At 50.5% G+C, this 24,244-nt stretch overlaps 2 protein-coding genes across 5 annotated transcripts; one reads left to right on the plus strand and one right to left on the minus strand.

Moving 5' to 3' along the window:
• On the plus strand, window positions 1–15,291 carry GCDH (glutaryl-CoA dehydrogenase). Of its 4 annotated transcripts, XR_002642646.2 has the most exons (13): window positions 1–4,781; window positions 4,858–4,987; window positions 5,077–5,112; window positions 5,394–5,537; window positions 5,706–5,768; window positions 6,051–6,221; window positions 6,936–7,065; window positions 7,147–7,363; window positions 7,905–8,008; window positions 8,273–8,398; window positions 8,688–8,848; window positions 9,088–9,200; window positions 10,448–15,291. XR_002642646.2 is itself a non-coding variant. In XM_022558347.2 (12 exons), the coding sequence occupies exons 2-12, from the start codon at window positions 4,897–4,899 to the stop codon at window positions 10,519–10,521; spliced, it is 1,317 nt and encodes a 438-aa protein (XP_022414055.2). In that variant the 5' UTR covers window positions 4–4,781; window positions 4,858–4,896; the 3' UTR covers window positions 10,522–15,287. The 4 variants fall into 4 exon arrangements, 3 of the variants coding, with proteins under 3 accessions (XP_022414058.2, XP_022414055.2, XP_022414059.1); XM_022558347.2 differs by lacking the exon at window positions 9,088–9,200 and having other exon boundaries at window positions 4–4,781; window positions 10,448–15,287; XM_022558350.2 differs by lacking the exons at window positions 8,688–8,848; window positions 9,088–9,200 and having other exon boundaries at window positions 2–4,781.
• On the minus strand, window positions 10,055–23,624 carry SYCE2 (synaptonemal complex central element protein 2). The gene is made up of 5 exons (XM_030762323.2): window positions 23,595–23,624; window positions 22,851–22,966; window positions 12,995–13,205; window positions 11,488–11,676; window positions 10,055–10,363 (listed from the first exon to the last, which is right to left on the minus strand). The coding sequence occupies exons 1-5, from the start codon at window positions 23,607–23,609 to the stop codon at window positions 10,316–10,318; spliced, it is 579 nt and encodes a 192-aa protein (XP_030618183.2). The 5' UTR covers window positions 23,610–23,624; the 3' UTR covers window positions 10,055–10,315.
• Window positions 23,625–24,244: the final 620 nt, after the last annotated feature.

The following is a 24,244-nucleotide window of genomic DNA, read 5'->3' on the forward strand; positions in this document are numbered from 1 at the left end:
GTTGGGCAAAGTGAGGCACTGGGTTCCCAAAGAAGGAGAAACTTGGAGCCTGTTCTCAGTTACCTTCCTGGAGAAGGGGTGACAGGCAGAATGGGGATTCTGGGAAGGAGCTTCAAGACCCCCTTGCCCCTGACCAGGACCTTGCAGCTCTCCCCTTCCCCGTAAACAGCAGCAACCGTGCTGATGGCGGGACTTGGCATGAACTCCCTGCCAAGCCAAGCATTATCAGACTCCCCAGATGTTGGAGGCTGCTATCAGGTGGGGACCCAGAACAGCCAAGGCTCTGTCCCTGGTGAGTGGGAGGGCTGGGGGCTGGGGATTAACTTGGTTTTAAATTTCCTGGGTAGTGAGCTCCCAGGTCTGAGCCCAGTGGCAGGAGAGGCCCCTGCCAATCAGCCGTCACTGTCTACCATGGACACCCCCCAACCCAGGCGGCATTGCAGGGAGTGTAGCTGCATGGAGGCTGAGGCTGGTGCAACTAGAGCTGCTCCCGCGTGATGGGGGCTGGGAAGGAGGAGGTGACTCCCTCTCCTGCGTGGCATGGGAAGGTTGGATCGGGCCATAGGAAATACCTGACCTGCAGGAGACCTGGCTGCTTCTTGATTTCTACCCCACATGGGGGAGGGAATCTGAGGTTCTGCACCAGAGACCGTGGTACCAAGGGAGTCCAGGTGGGTGACACAGACACACATCACAGACACATAGTTCATAGTCACACACACACACACACACACACACTCACTATGCAATTACATAATGACACAAATCCCCTGGTCCCTAAGTCACACACCCCATATAGTCCCTGCACAAATACTTGTGTGTCTGTGTGTCACATAGACCATGCACAGACATACAATTCTCAGGCACAAAAACAACCATCCACTACGTTGGTTACATGATGTTACAGCCACACAATCCCTCAGACATAGAATTCATAATCAGGCACTGACAGTCATACACAGTTACCCAAATCACACACAGTCACACACACGATTTAGTCACAACCAAACAGGCACATGGAGAGTCCTGGATATATCGTCACAGAACTATAGAAGATGCAGTCACACAATCCCAGCAAACACAGACGAAGCCTGAGACACAAAAGTGTAAAACACATCCACACAACCATTCACAAACACACTTTTGATGTAGTCAGGCACACAGTTATACATCAGACACAGACATGATCACACGCTACAACCTTACATAGTCACAGCCGCCTGTCTCTGATACTGTGTATAATTATTTAGTCACACAACTGAACTACTAATGCACAACCACAGGGGGCGCACCCAAACACAACCACACTAACATGAAATCAGACACCCTGGTAGTGAAAGGCATACAACCTCACCCAGATGGAGGCACATCACCAGAGTTGGTGCACCATAAATGCATCACACAAAAAGACAAAAAATTATCATGTGCAACAAGGGCGGGGGGAGCAAAAAAGTCATGTAAAAATCAGCTCGACAGGGCTTCCCTGGTGGCGCAGTGGTTGAGAGTCCGCCTGCCGATGCAGGGGACACGGGTTCGTGCCCTGGTCCGGGAAGACCCCACATGCCGTGGAGCGGCTGGGCCCGTGAGCCATGGCCGCTGAGCCTGCGCGTCCGGAGCCTGTGCTCCGCAACGGGAAGGGCCACAACAGTGAGAGGCCCGCGTACCGCAAGGAAAAAAAAAAAAATCAGCTCGACAAACTTACTAGGATGGCTATTAACAACAACAAAAAAAGAAAATAACAAGTGTTGGTGAGGATGCAGAGAAATTGGAACCATCGTACGCTGCTGGTGGGAATGCAAAGTGGTGCGGCTACTGTGGAAAACAGTTTGATGATTCTTCAATTAGTTAAACATAGAGTTACCATATGACCCAGCAATTTCACTCCTAGGTATATACCTAAGGGAACTGAAAACATGTACTGGATCAAGTATGTGTACACTAATGTTCACGGTAGCATTAGTTTCAGTCGCCAAAAGGTGGAAACAACCCAAATGTCCATTAACGGATGGATAAACAAAATGTGGTCCATCTATAGAAAGGAATATTATTCAGCTATAAAAAGTAATGAAGTTCTAATACATGTTACAACATGGATGAACCTCAAAAACATGCTATGTAAAAGAATCCAGTTACAAAATGTCACATATTATATGATTCCACTTATATGAAATATCCAGGATAGGCAAATCCACAGAGACAGAAAGATTAGTGGTTGCCAGGGGCTGGGGGGGGGAGGCGGAAATGGGGAGTGACTGCTTAATGGGTGTAAGGTCTCCTTTCAGGGGTGATGGAAGTGTTCTGGAACTAGATAGAGGTGGTGGTTGCAAAACATTGTGAATATAATAAAAGCCACTGAACTGTACACTTTAAATGGTTCATTTTAGGGAGTTTCCTGGCTGTCCAGTGGTTAGGACTCAGCACTTTCACTGCTGTGGCTGGGGTTCAGTCCCTGGTCGGGGAGCCAAGATCCTGCAAGCCACACGGCACAGCCAAAAAAATAAAAGTTCATTTTATGTTATGTGAATTTCACTTCAATCAAACAAAAATGTTTGAAATTAGAGTGGTTTCCTGGAGAAGAAAGCAGAGTGTCTCTTGGGGAGACATCTCCTTGATTTAGGATAAAGCACTAACAGGCATGTTTGGCTCTGAAAGGTGAGGCAAGAGGTTGAGGGTCAGGGGGGAGGGGTGGGCATCTGGCTGGGAGATAAGGCCTCTGGGAGCAGGTAGCCAGTACGGATGACAGACTTCCCTGGGTGGCAAGGCCTGAGCCTTAATTTGGGTTTCCTAATGCGTATGCTGTCAGCACCCTGTACACCCCCCTACAGAGAACTCCAATATCCACAACAACTCCAGGGCAGGGAGCTTTGGTGAAAGGAAGGGATGGAAGGAGGGAGGCCATTGGTTCCTGGTGGAGGGAGGTGTCCAGAAGAATAAGAGTTATGTAGAATCCCAGACAATTCAGGGTGGTGATGGACTCCCTACTGAGTGAAGAGAGTTCAAATCATTTTATTTGGATATTAAGGGCAGGAGGGGCCCAGAAAGTGGAAGAGTCTGGACACACCCAGGCCCCAGGCACTTGGGGATATGCAGGCTAGTGATCACCTTCAGACACAATCTCACAGTTACTCCCATCATACTCAGTCAACAGACAATGTGTGAGACAGAGCATTCTACACACACAACTCCCCAGACTGTCTATGTGGGAAGAGGTGTTCCTGGGTGAGCAGGGAGGGGTCTGTCCTGGGAAGCAGGAGGCCTGGTCCATTGTGACCTTGAGCAAGACCACTCTGCTTTCTGAGCCTTCCTTTCCCCAACTGGGAAATGGACACGGTCATGGTAGATGAGTGACTTTCAGATACAGAGATGGTCAAGCATGATGCATCCAGATTCGAAAGCACACCACACAAGTGCTCACAAAAGTGATCTAGGTGAGCATAGCCACTCACTCAGCTATGTACTCAAGCTCACAACCACACACAACACATAGACCAAATCACACTGACACATATAGTTATATACAATCGCCCAGACATACACAAAAATATCTAGTCATCTTCTCACAAAGATAACAGCCGCATCTACAGAGAAAGCCATCAAAACAGAGTCATGGGGCTTCTCTGGTGGCGCAGTGGTTAAGAATCTGCCTGCCAATGCAGGGGACACGGCTTCGAGCCCTGGTCCGGGAAGATCCCACACGCGGAGCAACTAAGCCCGTGCACCACAACTACTGAGCCTGTGCTCTAGAGCCCGTGAGCCACAACTACTGAGCCTGCGTGCCACAACTACCGAAGCCCACGCGCCTAGAGCCTGCGCTCTGCGACAAGAGAAGCCACCGCAATGAGAGAACCGCGCACCACAAGGAAGAGTAGCCCCCTCTCGCCGCAACCAGAGAAAAGCCCTCACACAGCAATGAAGACCCAACACAGCCAAAAATAAATAAATAAATATAAAATAAAATAAAATAAAACAAAAAATTAAAAAAAAATCAGTAGCCCTGAAAAAATTATTTAAAAAAGAGTCATGCACACAGTACCACAAAAACACACGATCACACAGAATACCATTACACGAGCTTACAATTAGACAAGAAACCACAAAGACATTCAGCCACACAGACAGTCACAGTTACACAGGCACACAACCACCCATGATCAACAGCCCCACAACGTCACAGAAATAGTCAGCCCCATTCACATATAGATACAGTCACTCAATCAACCGCACAGAATCAGAAAGCATAGGGAATCACACCAAGTCACAGTCACATGTGGCTAGCAAGCTTCCTGTTCCTGGGACAGACTGGCAGACAGCTTGGGCTGAGATCGCCCACCAGAGCCCACCTCCTCCTCCCACACAGAGTACCCCATTAAAGGAGACCTTGAGGTCTGGTCTCCTGGGTACTAGGACTCATATTTCTCGTGCCTCAGTTGCCTACTTTAACTCCAGACTCTGCCCTCGCCCCCTACCACCAGGAGTGGGCCGAGCTCCCTCCCAGGGCCAATCAGGGCAGGGATATAGCTGGCCAATCGAGTTGGCGCACTCGCCTTCCGCCCCTTTCCTCTTCCGCCCCTTAAAGGGATTAAGGTGCCTCGGCTTGGGCGCGCCTGCTTACGCCTGCAAGGCTGCCGTGGCCCCTTTAAAAGGCAGAACCTTGAAAGAGCGGAGTCCTAGGACGAACCAATGACAAGCCCCATTTGGCCTCTTCCCAGCCCGCCCCCTCCGGAGGTCAAAAGCCTTGGTCAGTAGCCCTGTGGCCTGTGCGGTGAGCCCGGGGTCTCCAGGTAAGGACTGGCTATAGGGGCGAAGGGCGCAAAGGGCCAGGAGAGCCAGTCCGCTCAGACGCCTCCATTCCTCCAGGTCGGCCTTGGTTGTTCCGCTCGCCAGCTCGCTGCCCACATGGCCCTGAGAGGCGTCTATGGGTGGCTACTGAGCCGCGGACCCAGCCTGCGAGTCCTTCGTTCATGGAGCTCGGCGGCGACGCAGACCGGTCAGTGCCGGACCTGGGGTGGGATGGGGAGGGAGAAACTTGAGGCTTGGGGACTTTCCCGGGGTGATTTTCCCGTCCTGTGTTTGCAGAAAAAGGCGGGAAGACCCAGAGCCGATCTGCCAAGTGTAAGGACCCCTTGTCGCGCCGTGCGTCTGCGGCCCTTGTCCAACTGTCTGTCTGTCCCGGATGGGCTCTGCCCCGGAATCCGAGGGCTGCCCAGGCGGGGAGGCAGGGCCGCTGAGGCAGTGAGTTTCCCCGAGAAAGGCCACTTTGTCAGTCCTGTTTGCAACCCACATTTGTTGGGAGCGAAATGGGGGTTGAGGGATGGGGCTGATGATTCTGGGGGAGGGAGGGTGTAGTGATCGGGTGGACAGGGATGAGCCCCACCTCCTCCAACTCTGCCCAGCTTCGCGGCCCGAGTTTGACTGGAGGGACCCACTATTGCTGGAGGAGCAGCTGACAGCAGATGAGGTCCTCATCAGGGACACCTTCCGCACCTACTGCCAGGAGCGCCTCATGCCCCGCATCCTGCTGGCCAATCGCAACGAAGGTGCCCAGGCAGGCGGGTGGGCACCCTGGAGCTCCCGCTGCCACCTGAACCACACTCTCCACCATTCACACCAGCTCTGCCTGCTCTAGCTGGGCCTTAGGGCACCTCTGGCCCTGGGTTGGGGCTCCAGTGGGCCAAGGCTGAAGTTGGGCATCTGTCCCTTTGCAGTTTTTCACCGGGAGATCATCTCAGAGATGGGGGAGCTGGGTGTGCTGGGCCCCACCATCAAAGGTAGGGACAAATTTCTGTCCACACTTTGCAGCCCCCACTGTGTCCTGAAAAGCCCCTTCCTTTCCTTGAGCCTAGTTTCCCAGTCTGTACAGAGACGCTGTTAATCCCTCTGTCTGAAGTGGCTGTGGGGATGAAACCCTCAAGTAAGGGCCAGCTTGGTACCCTCTCCTTGGGTGCCCCTATGTAGCTCTGTCTCTTGGGCCCCAGGAGTCACTGATCTCATCTGGGCAGGGCTTTGTCCCCCATTGCCCTATTTCTCCCCTCCCCCTCCCCACCCACCAGGGTATGGCTGTGCTGGAGTCTCATCTGTGGCCTATGGGCTCCTGGCCCGAGAGCTGGAGCGAGTGGACAGCGGCTACAGGTCAGCGATGAGTGTCCAGTCCTCCCTTGTCATGCACCCCATCTACGCGTACGGCAGCGAGGAGCAGCAACAGAAGTACCTGCCCCGGCTGGGTGAGCAGCTGCCTGTGGAGCTTGGTGGAAGGAGGGCAGTCCCAATGGTCTGAAGCTCAGGGGCAGGGCTATCCCCAGGCCTGCCTTCTGTCCTCACCCCAAGGATATTACCAGTGGCCACTCAGGCCCCCTGCCAGACCCTGGGCTTCACCCCCACATCTGATTCTCCTAAGTCTTTTTTTTTTTTCCCTAGGTCTCTCTTAACTCTGCCCCTTCCTCACCACCATCATAGCCCCCGTGATTTGCTTTCTGTACTCCCCATTCCAGTCCAAAGTTTAAAGTCTTAACTTCCTAACCGGGTCCACAAAACCCCACGTGAGCAGGCCTCTGCTGATCTTTCCACCTTGTCTCTGGCCACTCCCTTGATTGCTCCTTCCCAGCCACACTCAACTACTTGGAATTCTCAGTTGTACCACTAGGCCTTTGCACATCCTGGTCCCTCTACCAGGACTGCTCTTCACACCTTTTCCTGCTTAACTCCTTTTCACTGCCCTTCAAGACAGTTTAGCCCACCCTTTCCTGACTCGTATTGGGCCTCACCCCATCATGGCATTGTGACTATGGCCTGGGTGAGACCTGTCCCCCCATCACCTGGGAGTGCTGTGAGGGCAGGGCTGGATCTGCCTTGGCCTGGCTCAGCGGAGAGGCTGACAATTTTCAGTAGAGGAAATGAATGGGGGAGAGGCAGCCTCGTGACCTGTCTCATGCCTGCAGCCAAGGGGGAGCTTCTGGGCTGCTTTGGGCTCACAGAGCCTAACCATGGGAGTGACCCCGGCAGCATGGAGACCAGAGCCCGCCAGAACCCGTCCGGCAGGAGCTACACCCTCAATGGGGCCAAGACCTGGTGAGGGGCCTGGGCGCCTCAGGCAGGTGGGCAAGGGCAGTGGGTGACGGCCAGACGCCTCACTGCCTGTCCTGCCTCCAGGATCACCAACTCACCTGTGGCCGACCTGTTCGTAGTGTGGGCTCGGTGCGAAGATAGTTGCATTCGGGGCTTCCTGTTGGAGAAGGGGATGCGGGGCCTCTCGGCCCCCAAGATTGAGGGAAAGTTCTCTCTGCGGGCCTCGGCCACGGGTATGATTATCATGGACGATGTGGAAGTGCCAGAGGAGAATGTGCTGCCCAAGGCGTCTGGTCTGGCGGTAAGCAGCAGCCACCTTGGGAACTGGCATCAGGTCACCTGCTGGTTCTCTTTTCTTGGGCAGGTACCATGCTAGAGACCCAGCTGGGGAACAGACACACATGGAGTTCACACAGTAGTGATTTGGAGAGGCTCTGCCTGGCTCACTGATGTGCAGAAGCTGCCCCATTTTGGTGACCATCTCACTCATGCTGGCTCTGCCCAGTACTTATAGGCCTGAACGAGCTTAATCCTTCGATGCATGTGCATCTTCCTGTCTCCTTACATCAACCCCAGGTCTGAGTATCCAATCCAGACCCTGGGCTGGGTAGGACTGTATGCAAACCAAGAATGAGCCGGCAGTGAGCAAGACCTTATGTGCATGAGCTTTGGTGTCAGGGCCACGTGTGACTTAAACAGTTGCCCTGAGTCCCCCTTGTTTACACTGACTGCATGTCTTGGGTATCTGGGGAGGGGGCCTCCCCCCAACTACTTAAAATTTAGTTCTGCGCAGGCCTCTCATCTCCTCTTGGTGGGGCTGAGGCCCCCTCTGAACCCTGCAGGGTCCCTTTGGCTGCCTAAACAATGCCCGCTATGGCATCACCTGGGGTGTGCTTGGAGCTGCTGAGTTCTGTTTGCACACGGCCCGGCAGTACACCCTGGACAGGTGTGTAGGGGCTGCCATGAGAACTCCTGGGGGTTGCGTGGGAGATTGGGTTCTGTCTCTTACCCCCCCACCCCTGGCCCCCACCCACGAGACCTAAGTTCCTTGCTCTGTGAAATGGCCGAGGAAGTCCTTCTGAGCAGTGAGGGGCTCAGTCAACAATAGGGCCAGAGTGAGCTGCATGGGGGCTGAGGCAGCATGGGAAGGCCCTGGGACAGGACTGGGGAGTGGGCCCTCCTTGTACTTACCCTGACCCTGACCACATAGGATCCAGTTTGGTGTCCCACTGGCCAAGAACCAACTGATTCAGAAGAAGCTGGCGGACATGCTCACCGAGATCACGCTGGGCCTTCATGCCTGCCTGCAGCTCGGCCGCTTGAAGGATCAAGACAAGTAGGGGCTGTGTGTTTGGGGAGGAAGCGGGAGGCAGCTGTGGTGGGAGGACCCAGTGCCCCTTCTGGGCATGGTGGCAGCTGGCCCTGGAGAGAGAGGTCCTTCCTGCCTGGTGGCCCCTTGGGACCCATCCCTTCCTGCCTCTCCCTCATTAGGAGCTGTGTCTGTTGCTGTGACGGTAACCCTCCTCCCCAGCTGGGTTTGTCCAGGGTGTAGGGATGCCTGGATGCCCAAAGCAGGGTCAGTTCTTTATAATCCAATGCTCGTTACACGTCTGTGCTGTTCCCAGGGCCACCCCGGAAATGATCTCCCTACTGAAGAGGAATAACTGTGGGAAGGCCCTGGACATTGCCCGCCAGGCCCGAGACATGCTGGGAGGGAATGGGATTTCTGATGAGTATCACGTGATCCGGCATGCCATGAACCTGGAGGCCGTGAACACCTATGAAGGTGGGGGCCGGATCCCTGGGGTGGGGTTCACAGTGGCCTCACGTCTGGGGAAGAGGACATCAGACCCAAGTCCTACTCCCAGCTGTCACCAGTCGGCAGCATGACCTGGGGCAAGTCCCACCCTGTGTCCCTCATCTGGAGTGGCCCATACTGGGACCGTGGAAGTAAACCCTCCCAGTCCTTTCCTCCATTATGCTCCAGGGGAGGGATGTTCCCAAGCCTGCTTATGGCTTCCACAGGCATTCCCAGAGCGGGGCGTTAATGCCCAGGGAGCTGGTGGATGCAAGGGAGTGAGAGTGCAGCTACACACAGGAATCACCACTCCATTTTATGTGAGAAAAAAAGAGAAAAGGTAAATCATTTGCAGGCTATGGTGTTTGCACCTGACAACTAGTTGTGACTCACATGGGGCCCAGAACCCCTTGCCTCATGGGAAGACAGACATAGAAAAAGATAATTAAAAAGAAAAGAGATGTGGGGAGTTCCCTGGCGGTCCAGTGGTTAGGACTTGGCCTTTTCACTGCGATGGCCTGGGTTCAATCCCTGGTTGGGGAACTAAAACCCCACAAGCCGTGGTGCGGCCAAAAAAAAAAAAAGAAAAGAGGTGTACAATTCCAGTGTGAGTCACACAGAACTAGAGGGAGCTGTAACAGGCACTCAATCTCTTAGAGAGAAAGTGGGACCATGTTAAGCCTTGAGGGAGGTGTAGGAGCTCCCTGGGCAGAGATGGTGAAATAGTATCCATGTGGTATTCTGGATGGGACATTCCAGAAACAGCAAGAAGGAGGGCTGGGGGTGGGGGGTTTCTACAGGCATGACAATGACCCAGAGGACAAGCAGAGGGCACCTTCAGATAGTTTTACGCAGGGGAGGGACAGGGTCAGATTTGCACTTTAGGAAGAAAATAGAATTATTTTGCTCCATAAAAGGGAGGCCATAATCTCTGCCTTCCACCTCTGGAAGCTGAGGAAGAGCAAATGAGAACACTGAGGGCTGTAAAGTATTACTTAGACATGTGGATGTGGGATGGGATGTGGAATGTGGGGCGTGGGGCGTGGGGCGGTGGCTCTAGGATGGGGGATCATCTGGGACAGGCAACTAACTGTCTGATGTTTGCTTTCCCATTCCTCCTGTGAGTGAGAAAGGGCCTGATCCATTTCTGCAGAGCTCATCAGCTCTTTCCACCTCTGTGGGAAGAAAGCATGGCTGGGTTGAAAATCAAATGTTTAATCAACCGTGTGGGGTTGGGGTCGGGTGAATCAGGGAGCACCAAAGCTTGGCCCATGGTGGGGGCTGGACTCGCTGCAGTTTTGGGCCTGGCACAAGGAGCTTTGGGTTGGTTGGTCAGTCGGTTTTTGCCAAGATGCATTACAGAACTCTGAAAAACAATTTTCTCAGCATGGCTAGAATGGTGGCCTCTGAGCCTTCCCTTGGTGGCTGTCACTAAGGGGGCTCTCCTGGCAGCTGTCAGCATTCGCTGTCTTTGTGGGTCTGTTCTTCTTCCAAAGTAGTAGCCTGTGGGGAGACATGAAGATTGACTTTAAAGGGAAGTTGTAAGCTGTTAAGACTCCAAACCAACTCTGCATTTATCTTGCCCAGGCACTCATGACATCCATGCTCTGATCCTCGGAAGGGCAATCACAGGGATCCAGGCGTTCACAGCCAGCAAGTGAACCCACTTCACCTGGGAGCCCGGATGGTACCAAACCCCTTCCCAGGGAGATACTGCGCTCTGAGCTCAGTCAGGGAGGTGGCAGATGGAGCCATTTCTTCTGGTGGGAAGTGAGAGACGCTGATTTTTAAATATCAAAATTTCCCTTTTGAAGTCATTCAAATGTGTTCCTTAAAAAGAAGATGGGACTGTCTGTACTGAGTTTCTCAATCCAGTTTTAACTGTGGATGGGAACAGACTCCACTCACCTTGGAACAGAAGCTCCCTTTGACAGGGGAGCAGGGAGAGGGAAGGAGAGTGACATGGAAGCAACTTGTGAGACCCACCTGGTGTCTGACTACGCAAACTAGCCCCTCCACACAGCAAGAGTTTACTCTGTGCCCTCTGACCCTCCCATCTTAGGGTAAGTGCCTTATGCTGGACGTTGGAGCAGAGTGAGGGGGAAAGAGAGAATAATAAAGAGTCTGCGTGTCTGAGCCCACAGTGTTGGACCACAGTTACTTGTAACCACCCGAGAAGTTATTTCAGTCACAGGAGAAAGGAACATGTGTCGGGGCTGTGAAGCGCGCTGGGACCTGGTGGGGATTTCCCCCGCCCCAGAGTGACCCACGCCTGAGCTTTGGGCTCGGCTGTAATAAATAAACCCGGTTAGGCACTGCCAGGGCTCAGGGCTCAGGGCAGAGGGGACTTTGTCCTTTCTGTCCTTTCTGTCACCACAAAGCTGACGCACAGTGTGGGAAATAACGGTCCAGCTTCTCAGTTCGGACTCCCCACATTACAGGGGAGCACGGCGCCACAAGTGGAATGGCAAGAGCCCCAGGGCTTTTGCAGTAATAGTGGCCCCTGTGGGGTTTAGGGCCCGGTGGTGCTAATGTCCTTGTTCTCTGTTGACATTTACTTTCACCTTAGCTGCTACAACTCTCGTTCCTCTGGCGGCACCCATGTGCATGCGTGAGTTCAGTCCTACCTCAGGCTGGCTGCACAGGTCTTTGTACATGGTCTCCACGCTGTGGCACACTTCTTTGAGTTCTGTTTCCAGGTGACTGATCTTTGCCATTTTTTGGGTGAACTCTTGGAGCTTTTCCTGAATGATCTTGTTGTGGTGATTATAAATCTGATACATCCTCTCCTCTAGCTTCTCTGTCAGGTCTGAAACCTTTGAAAGAATAAGATGTTCTTGGAAAGTCAAACAAGAGGCATCACAAGACATTTGTTCTAGCTGGCTCTTTAAGATTTCTGCAATTTATCTTATAAAAGTGGTAAAAACAACTCCTGTGACTGGAGGTGAAATTGCCTATATGTTAAGTTTTTCTTTTTAAAAAGCAAGGTGCGAGAATTCCCCGGTGGTCCAGTGGTAAAGAATCCGCCTTCCAGTGCAGGGGACGCGGGCTCAATCCCTGGTCGGGGAACTAAGATCCCACATGCCGTGCGGCAACTAAGCCCGCGTGCCACAACTATTGAGCTCCCACACCTCAACTAGAGAGCCTGTGTGCCGCAGAGCCCACACACCACAACTAGAGAGAGGAAAACCCTCACGCCACAGCTAGAGAGAAGACTGCGCGCCACAACTAGAGAGAAACCTGAGCAGACCGCGTGCTGTAAGGAAAAAGATCCCGCATGCCTCAGCAAAGATCCCGTGTGCCGTGACTAAGACCCAACGCAGCCAAAACAAAAAAAGGAAAATAAATAAATAAAATAAAATAAATATTAAAAAAAAACAAGTTGCAAAATTATGTATATAGTATAAGCTCAACCAGGTTAGGAGGAAAGTACATAGAACAGAGACTGGAAGAAAACATGCAACAAAGTGGCTTCTGGGTGGTGGTATCAGGGTGTTTTTATATTTTTTCTGCTATGTTATATTTTTCTCTACTCTCTAAATTTTCTGTGTACAAGGTAGGTAGGGATGGTGGGGGGCAGGGAAAAAAGTCAGCCTGTCATTGAGAGATGACATGTGGAATCCACAAGCTGTCCAGCTCACAGGACCCATTACGCATTCTGAAGAAGCATCGGCGGGGACAACCATTAACACCAGACCTGAACATAACATCATGCTTTGTTAGACATAAGCCCCAGCCATGTCCAGGGACCTCCACTCTCCTGTCACAAATCATTCAACTTCTGGAGGACAGATGGGTGTGACAATGCAGGTTATGCCTCAATGCCCTCCTGCCACAGCCATTAGTCCTGGCATGAAGTAAGGGCCTGGGCTGTGGGTGCAGATGAACCTTGGCTTCTTATCCTGGTTCTCTCACTTAGGCAAATTATTTCTAAACCTTACTTTTCCCATCTACAGAATGGGTCCAATCTCTTTGCAGGATTGTTGTAAGGGTGAAATGAGGTACTGCATGCAAATTGCCTAGCACCATGCTGGGAACATAACTGCGGTTCATTCCCTCCCCTTTCACTTTTTACATAAAGAACCCCCTCCCCTTTCACTGGGGCTTGGCAGTATGTAGGGGGAAATCCGTCACCTTGATCCTGAGGCTGTCTCTGAAGTTGGTCATGAGGGCATGGTCCTTCTGCCTGCTCTCGTTGATGTTTTCGATCAGCTCCTGGGCCCTCTTCTTCAGGATGTCGATGCTCGAGTCCAGAGAGGAGAAGTAGGGTCCTGACTTCCCTTCCAGCATCATCAGCTGGCGGTTGGCACTGGAGGTGGCACTAGACGGGCTAGAAACCTGACTTCTGAAAGTATAGGAAACTGAGATCAGCGCCAAACTCTGTTGACAGTGGCTGATCTGAATTAGCTCTGTGGTGGGAGGAGGACCTGTGTTGTGTGTCTCTCGTGGGTGACACTTCTTATTTCATTCACACATACACCCCCACCCCCACCCCTGAGAGGCAGGGATGGCATCCCATCTTATAACTGTGAAAACAGACCCAGGAGCACAAACAAAATCTGCCCAAGGTTCCCGAACAAGAAGATCTGCCTGACTGCAAAGCCCACAGTCGTTTTATTACACCAACTTGCTGCTTTGAAATGAGCATCAATAATAATAAAAATAGTTTAGATGCTTTCTTAGATGATCTTCCTGTCACCAGCCTGCTGAATCCCTTTCCATCCCTTGCTAAACCTACTTAGTCATGCTCATAGCAGCATGCAGACCACCTGGGGCTAGTGTACCTGCGTGTCTCTGCTCCCATCAGGTAAGGTGGCCTGTCAAGAGGTAGTTACGGGGGGCTTCCCTGGTGGCGCAGTGGTTAAGAATCCGCCTGCCAATGCAGGGGACACGGGTTCGAGCCCTGGTGGGGGAAGGTCTCACATGCCGCGGAGCAACTAAGCCCGTGTGCCACAATTACTGAGCCTGTGCTCTAGAGCCCGTGAGCCACAACTACTGAGCCTGCGTGCCACAACTACTGAAGCCCGCACGCCTAGAGCCCGTGCTCCGCAATGAGAAGCCACCGCAATGAGAAGCCTGTGCACTGCAACGAAGAGTAGCCCCCACTCGCCGCAACTAGAGAAAGCCTGCGCGCAGTAGCGAAGACCCAACACAGCCAAAAATAAATAAATAAAGTTTAAAAAAAGAGGTAGTTATGTTAAAAAATAAAAATTAAAAAAATACCCCTCCAAAGAGTTAGTTATGTTTGTCCCACACTGTACACGGCTATAATTATGCAATTCATTAAATATCGTGTTAGCTAGTGACATGTGAAAAAGGGACAGGTGTCTAATAAAGCTAAATGGAATGAATAAAGGTGACCCTAATAAAACGTAACTATTAAATCAAGTGTGGGGGAGACAGCTATATATTGGGACCAAGAACATAAAAATCTAGGATTCTGCATACAGATCGCTTTGTCAAGGCCTGTAAGTTTTTGCTCTGCTATAAAAACACAAAAGTGGAAATTGTGGGTAATGCATTATGAATGAGGTTTATGCAGAAAAAAGAAAAATGTTGCAATCTGATCAGCAGACCCATTGGTGTTTTAAATTAAGCTAAAATGTTTAAGGTAAGTTGCTTTTTTTTTTTGGCCATTTCTTTGCTTTATCTGCCATGCACCATGCTAAACTACATGCCTTATCTTGCTGCATCCTCACAGCCATGCTTTGGGGTCTATCCCCATCATCTTTACCTCATAGCTGAGGACACAGGCTCAGCGTGGTTGTATCACTTTCTCAGGATCACCAGCCAGTCTGTGCAGAGCCGGGTGTGGTGCCCAGTTGGCCTGACCCCCAGCCTGTGTCCTGCTTCCCCCAAAGTTCTGTTTCCTCCTCGTCCCCTGAGGTGCTTCCAGCTCTGAATGGCTGACTCGGAGGTGCCAACACAGCAGTTCCTCAACACACCAGTTCACACACAACCATAAAGTCAGCCATGACTGCAAGGCAGGCACAGCTACTTAGAAAAACACGTCTTGATTTTTGGATGCTTCCTCCATACGACTATTTTTTTGACTTCTCCCCGACTGCCTGAGCTCTTCATTTTGGCCCAGGATGCAAGCACAGTGAAACCTGGGTGCATGAGAGCCAGGCTCTCACTGACACAAAAGTCCTCAGGCCCGAGACGCTGGCTGTGTCCTTGTCCTCCTGTATTCCTTACCAGAAGTTTCCTTGCCCCTGGGCCTTTGCATTTGCTCTCTGACTGTGAGACTTAGCCCAGACCACGGCATCTCAAAGCCACCTATGACCTATGCTTGTCACTGTTCACACCCTTATCTCCCCATTTATCTCTGCATTCCCAGCATCCAGCACATAGTAAGTCCTCCACTGTTTGCTGAATGAGTGAAGGATACTGATCTAGTCCTCCCTCCTCTGGCTTCACACAAAGCATGCAAGTTCATCTGCCTCCAAAGCCAGACACTTGTGTTCAGTGCATTTGTCAAGATGAGAAAGCGTGCCTCTGATTAAGGCAGACATTTTATAGCAAAGCCTCATATCAGCTAGAAAACAACAGACCAACTAAAGTCTCCCTGGGCATTCTTGTTAAAAATGTTTTGCTGTCCCCAGTACCTACCTCTCATGGGAAGAATAATAAAAGTGCATCAAATAAAAGAATGAATGACTAGCAAGTGTTTTCATTACCATCCATGCTTTCATGTCTCCCAAACTTCTTCTTTTTTAAAAAAATATATTTATTTATTTTATTTATTTTATTTTTGGCTGTGTTGGGTCTTCTTTGCTGCACGTGGGCTTTCTCTAATTGCGGTAAGCGGGGGCTAATCTTCGTTGCATTGCGCAGGCTTCTCGTTGTGGTGGCTTCTCTTGTTGCGGAGCACAGGCTCTAGATGCATGGGCTTCAGTAGTTCTGGCACGCCGGCTTCAGTAGTTGTGGCTCGCGGGCTGTAGAGCGCAGGGTCAGTAGTTGTGGCACACGGGCTTAATTGCTCTGCGGCATGTGGGATCTTCCGGACCAGGGCTCGAACCCGTGTCCCCTGCATTGGCAGGTGGATTCTTAACCACTGCGCCACCAGGGAAGCCTTCTCCCAAACTTCTGAGCTCCCAACAAGGTACCTGACTATCCCCAGGCCCATTCCACTTGGCTGTCCCAGAGGCATTTCAAACTCCTCTAAATTTGCACACCAGGGACTTCCCTGGCGGTCCAGTGGTTAAGACTTCATGCTTCCAGGACTTCCCTGGTGGTGCAGTGGTTAAGAATCCGCCTGCCAATGCAGGGGACATGGGTTCGAGCCCTGGTATGGGAAGATCCCACATGCCATGGAGCAACTAAGATCATGCGCCACAACTACTGAAGCCCGCGCACCTAGAGCCTGTGTTCCGCAACAAGAGAAGCCACCACAGTGAGAAGCCCACGCACTGCAACGAAGAGTATCTCCTGCTCGCCGCAACTAGAGAAAGCCCAATGCAGCCATAAATAAATTAATTAATTTAAAAAAAAAAAAGACTCCACGCTTCCAATGCAGGGGATCCCTGATCGAGGAACTAAGATCCCACATGCAGGGTAGTGCGGCCAAAAAAAAACAACAGCAAAAAAAACTGCACACCAGCCCAATGTTGTCCTCCCTCCTCATTTCATTGAATGACACCAAAAGCCACCTGGTTCCCAAGCCAGAAACTTAGCAGTCAGCCTGGAGCCTGGCTTCTCTCTGTCCTTCCAAATCCTGTCACAAAATCCTTTCATTTCCACCTCCTTAATTTCTCCCAAATCTATCCTCTCCTCGCCACCCAACCATTCACAACCCCACGCCTATCATTCTCACCTGGGCCCTAGTGACCTTATAACCGCAATCTGATGTCCCACTTCTGCTCCACAGCCTACAAGAGCCCCTATCAGCTGCAGAAGCAAGTAAATTCCCTAGCACAGCACACAAGGCTTTCCAGGGCCCTGGCCTCCACCTTCTCTTTTCAGACTCCACTCCCAGCAACTTGAAACTTTCCACAATTTCACCAAACTCATCAGCCTTTGCCTGAAATGATTTTTCCTTTCTGTCAACTTCACGAGGCAACATTTGGAGCATCCTTACCTCACCTTTGCTTTCTAATCGCAACACTGCCAGTTTGTACACTAGATTCCCCCCAGGCGCCATGCACACTCTGGGCAGGGGCTGCATTGCCTTCATTCCAAAGGCATCACAACTATTTGCCGAATACCTAAATGAATGAACTGCTGCTGGAGCCAGAGCCAGATGTAACGTTCTTGCTCTTAAGCCACTTTGCACCCAAAGTTGCTTTGTTGTCCCAACAGTATAGGATTCTGAAATTAAAATCAATGATAGAACCAGGTGCTTCTTTTTGTGTAATTGCTCACAACCTGCTTGAGCTGCTAACTGTTCAGAGTTGCTCCTTTTTCAAGCTCAAGGGATAAAGCTGGAACTGGTCTTCGTGGCAGCTACACAAATGGTGAAAAATCAGTGGAATTCGGCTCACTCAAATTTCGTTATGGGACAAAGGCCTGCATCAGATGTCTGCAGAGAGCTTCTTGATTTTTCCCAACCTCTCCTTTGGGGATTTATTCCTTTCCATTTCATTTTTCTAATACTCAGCAGCTGCGTATAATCAGGATGCTAATGAATCATATGCTTCCCTGGGCCTGCATTCACCAATTAACTTTAATAAACAAAATGCACCATGTCCTCTCCACCGGCTTCCCCCCATTCCCGGGCCTGCCTCTGTGGCCCAACCCTGGATGGAGGCCAGGGAATGGAAGTCAGCTCAACACAGTAGGCCGCGTGTGCACGGGGTAGGGCAGTGGGGGGTCGGGATGGGGTCTGTGAACACATCCCTCCGCTCATCTATGACGGTCTGTCCTTCTAAGGAGTACCTAATTCGGCTTTGAGGATTAGGACCTAGTTCCCGAGAAGAGCTCAGGCTGGCAGGGGGCCCGGGAACTGCGGAGGAAATGGGTTTAAGCGAAGAGACCATCTGTTCGCTCCAGGTAAAGCTGTGATTGGCAGGCGTGTGAGCCAGAGCCACCCGCTGGTGGGGCCCTCCCTCCCTCCATGGCCTCTAACAGATATACAAGTAAACAATCCGCCAGCCACTTATGACCACCGCAGGCGGCAGTCCCAGGAGGGGAGGAAAGCTAGTCAAACATTCAAGGAGGAACACAACAGAATCTTTGGCGCTTGGGCAAAACGATGTTTTGCTGAAGTACAGCCAGGAAGGGGGAAGGTTTGAATCGAAGCTGCGGAGCCCATTCCTTTCACCCTCTGCTCTTCTCGCCTGAAACGTGCTCACATTTTAATCATGTCACTGAGAGTCTGCTGCTGGATCTATTAACTGGTCCTTGCACTGGTCCTAATCCATCTGCTTCTCAGCCCAAAGCTCTTTTGGAACTCCTCGAAGTCTCTCAATGATTCGCAATTGTCTGTGTCTCCTCACCACTTAGATCCCAGTCTAAACATACTATTTGCAGGAAGGTGTTATCAAACTACTTCAGTTATTCTTTTTTTTTCTGGTCTCCAATTGACTGCACACACCTGGAAACCATTCCGCCCTGCGGTCTGGTTTACAACTGAGGAATCTGGGAGGCAAGAGTAAGCTGGCTTCGTGCGTGGTGCAGTCCTCAGGCGCCCTGTCCTGAGCCTCATTCTATCCCCAGGTGAGCTCCTTCACTGAAGCAGCACCATCTCCAGCCCCTGCCCCCACCCCCCCCAATTCTGCATCAGAAAGTCCAACCCCTATCTTGGACGCATTCATGTGTATTTCTCTGGTCACCTCAGACTCAACAAGGGCAAAATACAACTTGTGCTTCTGCCAGCTGGAAACTGCCCCAAGCCAGAAAGCAGGGAGCAGGAGTGGCAGGGGAAGCCTTGATTTGTAGTGTTTGCCAATTTCCATGGTGCAGAGACTCCCACTATAGCCAATTTCAAGCTACTAACATGAAGTTGCTAAATGCCAGGTTGGGAAGTGATGTGTAGAACCGGCTCTTGCGGGCAGGAGCTGGCTCCAGCACACTGCAGCTGGGAGACATCCTCAGCTCATCACCTTCCTCATGCCTCACTAAATGACCCCCCTCATCCACTCTCCATCTGCCCTGCTAGATGCCACCCCTGAAGAAGCCTCCCACCTATCTCCCAGGTCCACTCATGCCCCCTCCCACCTATTCTTCACAGAGCAGCCGGTGTCTTTTTATAACAGGAACCTGAGCATGTTACTTCTATGATCCAGCCATTCCCCACCTAGGTATCTACCCAAGAGAAATGAAAACTTGTACATGGGTGTCCATAGCAGCATTACTCACAAGAGCCAAAGAGCAGAAACAACCCAAATTTCCATCAGCTGACGAATGGATAAATAAAACGTGGTACATCCATAATATAGAATATTATTCAGCCACACAGAGGAATGAAGTTCTGATACATGTTACAACAACATGGATGAACCCTGAACACATTATGCTCAGTGAAAGAAGCCAGTCACAAAGGACCACATAATTGTATGATTCTACTTATATGAAATATCCAGCAGAGGCAAATCTGTAGAGACAGAAAGTAGAGTTGTGGTTGCCAGGGACTGGGAAGGACGCAGGGACTGGGAGGTGATGGCTAAGGGGTCAAAGGATTATTTCAGGGCAATGAAAATGTTAAAAAGTTGACTGTGGTAATGGTTGCAGAGCTCTGTGAATGTACTAAAAACAATTGAATTGTACATTTTAAGTAAGTGAAATGTATGGTATATGAATTATATCTCAATAAAGCTGTTACCAAAAAAAAAAAAAATCCTTAGGATCAAGTCCACAGCCGACAAAATGCCCTGCAACCTAGCCTGTGCTGAGTCCCCCTCTGGCACTCACTCCCCTGCCCACAAGGGAAACATTTTCCTAGCTACCTGAGCTCCTCCATGTCAGTACTTGTTCAGTATATGCCTTTCCTGTCAGATGGAAGCACTGGGAGTGTATGAGCATGTCTGTCAGTGTACCCTGGGTGTCACTGCTGCCAATCACAATGACTGACATGCTGGCCTTCCCACTATTTTGCGAACACACCAGGCCTGCTCCTGCCTCAGGGACTTGCTACTTGCAGCTCCCTCTGCCTGGAATGTTTGGAGTCCTGGGCACCTCCTGGCTGGCTCCTCCTCATGTGACCTCCTTAGCGATCTCCAGCTACTCTAAACTCCCTGTCACTCTAGTTGCTCCTTCTCTGTTTTGTTTCTTCACCAAGTGAAATCACATTTTAAAAAAAATTATCTACCTTTTAGAAAGGCAGCTTGGCAATAGACCCAGGATAGCCAACACAATATTAAAGAAGAATGAAGTTGGAAGACTGACGCTACTTGATTTCAAGACTTACTATAAAGCTGCAGCGATCCAGATAGTGTGGTACCAATGAAAGAATAGAAAATAGGTCAATGGAACAGAATAGAGAGCCCAGAAATAGACCCACACATATATAGTCAACTTATCTTTGACAAAGGAACAAAGAAAATTCAATGGAGAAAGGAGAGTCTTTTCAACAAATGGTGTTGGAACAACTGGACATCCACATACAAAAAAAGTGAAGTTGGACACAGACCTTGTACATTTCACAAAATTTTTCTCAAAACAGATATCCCTAAATTAAAACACAAAACTATAAAACTCCTAGAAGATATCATAGGAGAAAATCTAGATGGCTTTGGGTTTGGTGGTGACTTCTTACATACAATATCAAAAGAAAAAATTGGTTAGTTGGACTTTATTAAAATTTAAAACTTCTACTCTGCAAAAGACACCATTAAGAGAATGAAAAGACAGGTCGCAGATTGGGGGCAAATCTTTACAAAACACAAATCAGATAAAGGACTGACACCCAAAATATATAAAAAACTCTTGAAACTCAGCAATAAGAAAACAAAAAATCCAATTTAAAAATAAGCAAAAGATCTGAAAAGATACCTCACCAAAAAAGATATACAGATGTCAAACAAGCATATGAAAAGATGTTCAACTTCATACTTCGTAAAGAAGCTGCAAATCAACACAACGATACCACTACTGCCTGTTAGAATGGGGAAAATCCAAGACACTGACAACACAAAATGCTGGTGAGGATGTGGAGAAACAGGAGCTCTCATTCATTGAAGACAGGGATGTAAAATGGTTCAGCCACTTCGGAAGACATTTTGGTAGTTTCTTACGAAACTAAAAATACTCTTACCATATGATCTAACAATTGTGCTCCTTGGTATTTACCCAAAGGAGCTGAAAATTTACATCCACACAAAACCTGCATATGAATGTTTATAGCAACTTTATTCATAATTCTAAAACTTGGAAGCAACCAAGATGTCCTTCAATAGGCGAGCAGATAAATAAACTGGGGTACATTGTGTAAATTACTAAGTGTGTATTACTAAGTGAAAGAAAGTCAACTCCAAGAGAGCAGGAATTCTGATTTGTTCACTATTGTATCCCCAGCATCTAAAACAGTGTTTGGGTAAAGAAGACCCTTGATAAATACTTGGTGAATAAATGTGCAAGACAACAATGTCTTTTTAAAGTCATCCATGACACTACTCTTTCTCTCACTCCAACATCGAATCCCCTAGCAGTTTATGTTAGTTCTATCTTCTTAAATCTATCCAGAATCTGACCACTTCTCATCACCTACATGGATCCACCCTGGGTCAAGTTAGGGTCATCTTGCACATAAATTATTCCAATTGCCTAATCACTGGCCTCCCTGCTTCCAATCCCGCCCTCAATAATCTATTCTCTACACAGCAGCTAGAGGGAGCCTTTTAGTCCAGAGGACTACAAACTTCTATAAAGGGCCAGATAGGAAGTCTTCTGCTTTGCAGGCCATATGGTCTCAGGTGCAACAATTCACCTCTTTAAAAAAAGTCGAAATGCCTGAGGAGTGGGTTTGAACCCTTCAGTCCTCAGGGAGAAGCTCCAGGGTCTGAGTTCCCTCCTGCTTGTGGGACACTGCACTAGGGTAGGGTATATGGTGAGATTGTTTCCTAGCCTTTCCTACCCACTTTGATGTGATTTTCTTCTCATTTGCCTAATGTGTAGTTATTACTCAGCCAGCCTTTAGGGTTTTTTTGTTTTGTTTTGTTTTTTTTGCGGTATGCGGGCCTCTCACTGTTGTGGCCTCTCCCGTTGCGGAGCACAGGCTCCGGACGCGCAGGCTCAGCGGCCATGGCTCACGGACCCAGCCGCTCCGCGGCATGTGGGATCTTCCCGGACCGGGGCGCGAACCCGTGTCCCCTGCATCGGCAGGCGGACTCTCAACCACTGCGCCACCAGGGAAGCCCAGCCTTTAGGTTTTTATAAGAGGAAATTTTTCCATATGTAGCTGTAGACTCTTGGGAGGAGGGGAGTTCACAGGCATCATACTGGGTTGGCCCAAAAGTTCGTTCGGGTTTTTTCTGACCATTTTATGGAACACTCGAACAAACTTTTTGGCCACCCCAATACACAGCTTTTTTGAACAGGAACTGCTATATGATGTTCTTAAGCCATTTTTTCTTCATTTTCAAATTAACTCCAGGTATCTAAGGGCCTCTTCAAAGCAGTACTTGGCTGGATTAATTTAGACTGGCTAATGCATATATATAAAAGTTGTTTCCTAGTTGTTAAAAGCTTATTTTATAATTTAGACTTAGCTGATTTAGACTGGCTTTGCATCAGAATAAACAAAATGTATTTTATCAACTTAAAAATAAATAAATAAATAAACTGGTCACCTGTCACTCCCTCCCTATTTTTTTCCTCAGAGCACTTAGCATCCCCTGACTACTGCATATTCCCAAGTTTATAGACGTTCTCCTAGAACGTCACATCACTGCTGTGTCCCCAGCACTTCCATCCCACGCACATGGGAGATGCTGGACGAGTATGTGCAACAAATGCGACAAGAGCAGACACTGGTAGGGTCTTGCGGAAGAAAAGGGTGAATGAGAGGGACTCAGGGGTCTGTTTGGACTCGATGGGCCGGGTTCTTCCTCACCTAGCTGGCCCTCGACCAGCCTCCTCTTCGCGGCTCTCCTCGCCTTGCTGCTGCTCCTGGCTCTCTCCCAACAGCTGTGGCTCCTGGTCCTTGCACTCTATCTGGGGCATGTCCACCTGTGAGCACGGCCAGCGCTTGAGAGGTCGAGGGAGGGCGAGAAGTAGTCAGATCCCCCTGCTCCCGCCCCGTCAACCCTGGGCACCTCTGTCTGCCGATGCGGCATGTTGGGGACCCGCAGAAGAGACGGGGGGTGCTGCGACGGGCACCACGAGGACCGCGGGGATCCTGTGCCTGGAGCACAGGAGGACTGAGGTGGGGAGACCTGAAGGGGCCGGGGTGAGGACAGGTGCTCCGGATGGGGTGCTGGGGGGCCTGGGCTAACTGGTGTGCGAGTCGGCTCAAGGCCTTCAAGGAGGGAAAGAGGTAGGAGAAAAAGAAGAAGAAAAACGGGTGAGGCGCGTGGATGTCTGGGTCTCTCTCTACCCTACTCCTGCCACTCGCCATGCGTGGAAGTCGGTCCTGCCTGGGCTGTCAGTGCGTCAGTCACACAATCAGTCGGTTAGTCAGGGCCCGGTAGGTCAGTCAGGAAATCGGAGCCCAGTCGGGCGAGGAGGGGCCGCGATGGCAGGAGACAAACGGCAGGGCTCTGGTTCGTCGGGGAAGCCCAAGATCGCTGCCATTCCCTGCCCGTCCGCCCGCCGCCCGCCGCCCGCCGCCCGCGCGAAGGAAACAAGCGCAGCGTACTCCCTGCCGCTCCATTCCGTCTTTTCCCGCCTTCTTGTTCGCGCCCTCTGCGCACGCGCCTCCCCCGCCCCCGGAATGCCCCGCCCCCAAGATGGGCAGCGGTGCGCACTCCTGGCCCCGCCTCTTTCTGGGAACTTGCGCGCGCAGCGGGGCGGGGGCGGCCGTTAAGTGGCGGTTGGGCTGTCTAGGGGCTGCGCGCGCAGCCGTCACCGCCGGGAGGAGCCTGTGGTCTCTGAGCGCGCGTGTGCGCAAGTGTGAGGTTCCAGGGCCCAAGGTCAGTAGGGGAATGGTGAGAACCGTTCATCTGCTCTGCCCGGAGGTCTTTCCAACAAAAAATTCTGACCTTTGCTGTCCCTTGATTACGACCTATTGCCCTCAGTGAGAAGGTTTATGCAGTTACCACCTTGAATCAGTTACCTGCACTCCAAAACCAGAAGCTCCTTGAAAGCATGGGGGCCTGGCCCTTAAGGGTTGGGCCCATACCCCTTAATAATAAGAGTAGTAATAACAGTAATGAATTAATAGTGACAACAGTAATAGTAATTGGCACACAAGGAGCCACAGACTGAGAGAAAGTATTTAACTTGTATCCAGTATCTACAAAGACCTCTTGCAACTCAGTGAGACAGAAAAACCCCAGTTAAAAAATG

Source organism: Delphinapterus leucas, unplaced genomic scaffold (assembly GCF_059928025.1).
Source record: "Delphinapterus leucas isolate spDelLeu-1000000601 "Yukka" unplaced genomic scaffold, BTC_Dleu_Yukka2 spDelLeu_asBTCV2_sq25, whole genome shotgun sequence".
Taxonomy (NCBI): Eukaryota; Metazoa; Chordata; class Mammalia; order Artiodactyla; family Monodontidae; genus Delphinapterus; species Delphinapterus leucas.